Genomic DNA, 3,754 nt, shown 5'->3' on the forward strand with positions numbered 1-3,754 from the left:
TCCAGACCCTATCATATCAGTAGAGGAAAATTGTTCTTGACACAGATAAATGCTCAGGAAGTTTGTGCTTGGTATAAGAAGTAGATTGAGGTGTGGATTAGACCCTCTTGGTAAACCTGAAATGATTAGGGTAATTCTCTATTCTCCATTATTTCTTGAATGAGTAGCAGAGAGCCAGAGTGATATAACCTGTCTAGAATGCAGCACATAAGGTTAGGTAATTATATATTACCCCTTAATCCAAGCAACTCAGGAAGTTGAGATTTTACAATGGAGTTTAGATGCAATGATGGGCAGGAAACTAATAAAGATGTTTTTCCACAATTAAGCACCCAAAAAAGTGTAATTGAAGCTGTGGCTCAAGTGGTAGAGTGGTGGTTTTGGCATGAATACTCTGAAAAAATTCCCAGGGCCAGAGTTAAAGCACTGGAGGAAAGCCAGAAAGGAAGGAAGGAAGGAAAGAAGGAAGAAAAACAGAAGCAAAGAAAGAAGGAAGTTAGAAAGAAAGGAGGGATGGAAGGAGGAAGGAAAGGCAAGAGGGAGAGAAAAAGTATATAAGGCAAGAAGGAAGGAAGGAACAGAGGGAGGAAGGAAGGAGATAAACAGAAAAAAGGGAAATGGAGGAAGGAAAGAACAAGAAATGTTAGAAACAGAATTCACCTGAAAGTATTTTGATATAGAGAGTTACTCTACTTTGTATTGAACTAAATACAGGTCACCTGGTGAATCAGGGAAAATGAGCTATTTAAATGAAGGGCGATGAGAGGAAAGAGAATTATGGAACCCAGATTAACAGCGATTCTCACTCCTCACCAGACATGGAGCAGTGTGTGAGGTGTCCAGATCATCAGTTGGCCAACACTGAGAGAAACACCTGCCTCTTGAAAACTGAGAGTTTCCTGGCTTATGAAGACCCCCTGGGCATGTCTCTGGCCTGCACTTCTCTCTGCTGCTCTGTACTCACAGCTGCTGTTCTTGGGGTGTTTATCAAGCACCAAGACACCCCCATTGTCAAGGCCAATAACCGGGCCCTCAGTTACATCCTGCTCATCTCCCTCATCTGCTGCTTCCTCTGTTCCTTGCTCTTCCTTGGCCGTCCCCACACAGCCACCTGCATCCTCCAGCATACCACATTCGCAGTAGTCTTCACTGTGGCTGTCTCCACAGTCTTGGCCAAGACCATCACTGTGGTTCTTGCCTTCACGCTCACTGCTCCAGGGAGAAGCATGAGGCAGTGGCTGCAATCCCGGGCTCCTAACCTCATCATTCCCATCTGCACCCTCATCCAGGTGACCCTCTGTGGCCTCTGGCTGGGAATCTCTCCTCCCTTTGTGGACACAGATGTACATTCTGAACATGGCCATGTTATCATCCTGTGCAACATGGGCTCCCTCAGTGTCTTCTACTGTGTCCTGGGATACCTGGGCTTCCTAGCCCTGGCCAGCTTCACAGTGTCTTTTCTGGCCAGGAACCTGCCTGACACTTTCAATGAGGCCAAATTCCTGACCTTCAGCATGCTGGTGTTCTGCAGTGTGTGGCTCACCTTCCTGCCTGTCTACCACAGCACCAAGGGGAAGGTCATAGTGGCCATGGAGGTCTTCTCCATCTTGGCCTCCAGTGGAGGTCTCCTGGGCTGCATCTTTGCCCCCAAGTGCTACATCATCTTGCTAAGACCTGAGAGAAATTCTCTGTCCAGGTTCAGGGAGAGCTCACAGTCTGGAAGAAACAGACATTAAGATGAACATAAGTGTTGCCTACAATGTTTAGAAGCTCTGAGAACAATCTGTACCAATTTGATAGTCACATCTTAGTTTAATTTGAGGAATTCTTTGAACAAAGTAGTTACTCTCATTCATTCCTCTGGTAATGTTAGAGTCATATCAAATTCCTAACAAGACTTCCTAAATTTTCATTCTAATATGTATATTTTATGCTTCCTCCAGTGTAATATGTTCTTTATGCTATCATACTTCTGAATGATTACACTATCTACTGTGCTCCTTCCTTTCTCTTTCGTGTCTCAATTATTCTTCCTACCTATGCTATAGTGCTGCTTGCATATCATTATATTCTTAAGGCTACTGGTATCTGAACGTTATGCTGTGAAATGTTCCCATGCTTTCATTATGGTACCTCGAGTCTACTCTCTGGCATCACTGTCTATTTCTCCTCACATATTTTCTATTTTGCCATATTACTCTATGCATTTCTTCAGAAAATCTCTCCTTCTCTCTCTTCCTCTATTAAGAATTTTAGAGCAAGATGTTAATATGTTTCAGTTTCCCAGAGAAGTCTTTAAATATATTTTTTAGGGAAGAAATGTGCATGCATCAACATAACTAGAGCTGTCCAAATGAGCAGCTAGAGCAACAGTTTGCTTATTGATCATTATTTCTTATTGAAAACCAAAAGTACAGAGTGCCAAGAAGCGCCTTGTCATCCCAGTCTCTAAGAATCCTCAATGTTAATGGTTGAGAAATGGAATCATTTATAAGAAGAGAAAAAGCTCCTCAAAGAGAGGACAAAACATTAGATAGGCTCAGACTCTGTATCTCTCAATGTTCTTTAAAATTCTAGGAGAACTGGCATGATTCAGAAGAGCCTCTTAAATAATCAGAAGTGTTGAGGAGCTTGAAGTGGGAATATTATCAAGTCAACACTGCATTATACAGTCAGGACTCCAAAGGACAAGCAAGCTCATTTCGCTGAGTCCAGAGATCTGATGTCATTCAATGCTGTAACTGTGGGTTAATGGAGTGATGTCACTGACTCATGCATCACAGAGACACACACAACACTGTCTGTAATTCTGCTGGGCCATTGCTGGAAAACATAAAAGCATCTGCCCAGAGACAGAAATGTGTGGAAGCCAAACCGATCATTCTTTTTACAGTGACTCAAAGAAAAGAGTGCTCAATGTTCTGTAAGCATTTGCTTTTGTATTGAATGTCATTTCTGGATTAGTGTGTATACAACAAAAGGGTACTGATGAATTTTACTACCATAAAGCTTCAATGAGAACCAAAATAGCTTAACTAAACAAAAGAAATGAGTGTTAGACTACCATGTCAAATGTCTGCATCAAGCATTATGAAGACTTATTTGTTGTCCACTAGAGAAGTAGGAACAAGGAAACTTCAGATCCAATAACTTTTGGCCCTTTATGAAGTGTAAACTTACCACTTTGTGCTAATAATAAAAAGATAGTTGCCCTTATACATTCAACATACACTGATAGTAAAGGAAGTAAGTATTGAGTAATTACTAAGGAAAGAGGCTAAGGTACAAGGGACCTGTTCCCGGGCTCTCAGTGAAATAAAATGGATGTTTACCTTGTCAAAGAGGACAACTTACCAGAAGTATTCTGATCTCATGTCTTTTGTCCATAAGCAGAGAGCCCAATGCAAACACACCTGTAACAGTTTATGTCTAAACACTTACAAGTGATGTGATGATCTGATTAGTATTGCTAAAACTGGCCCTTGGACATAAAGAGTGGGTTAAAAAATGTTTTTGTATAATGTGACTTGCTTGCAATGACGTTTTACAATTAGAATATGGTTTTAAAATCATAAAGGTGTTAAGTTTTGCTTCTTGGTACAGTAATGGTGAATGTAATTCTTATATTAAGAAAAAATTGTCATTTGAGTTTAAAAGTTTTAATTTATATCTGTTTTAAAACAAGCAACCAAGAGACAATGAGTGACACTTGCCCTCAAAATTTTAAGGGATTTTTAAAAATGTAACTAAAAAC

At 40.6% G+C, this 3,754-nt stretch overlaps 1 protein-coding gene across 1 annotated transcript in view; it reads left to right on the forward strand.

The window, feature by feature from the left end:
* The window catches only part of LOC106000629 (vomeronasal type-2 receptor 116-like), a 10,644-nt gene extending 8,908 nt beyond the window's left edge, over nucleotides 1–1,736 (forward strand). Inside the window, exon 4 of the mRNA XM_013035911.1 lies at nucleotides 756–1,736. Coding sequence (XP_012891365.1) covers nucleotides 756–1,736 — 981 coding nt within the window. The remainder of the gene's footprint in view (nucleotides 1–755) is intronic.
* The last annotated feature ends 2,018 nt before the right edge of the window (nucleotides 1,737–3,754 follow it).

The sequence above is a fragment of the Dipodomys ordii genome, unplaced genomic scaffold (genome assembly GCF_000151885.1).
Source record: "Dipodomys ordii isolate 6190 unplaced genomic scaffold, Dord_2.0 Scaffold230, whole genome shotgun sequence".
In the NCBI taxonomy this organism is placed as follows: domain Eukaryota; kingdom Metazoa; phylum Chordata; class Mammalia; order Rodentia; family Heteromyidae; genus Dipodomys; species Dipodomys ordii.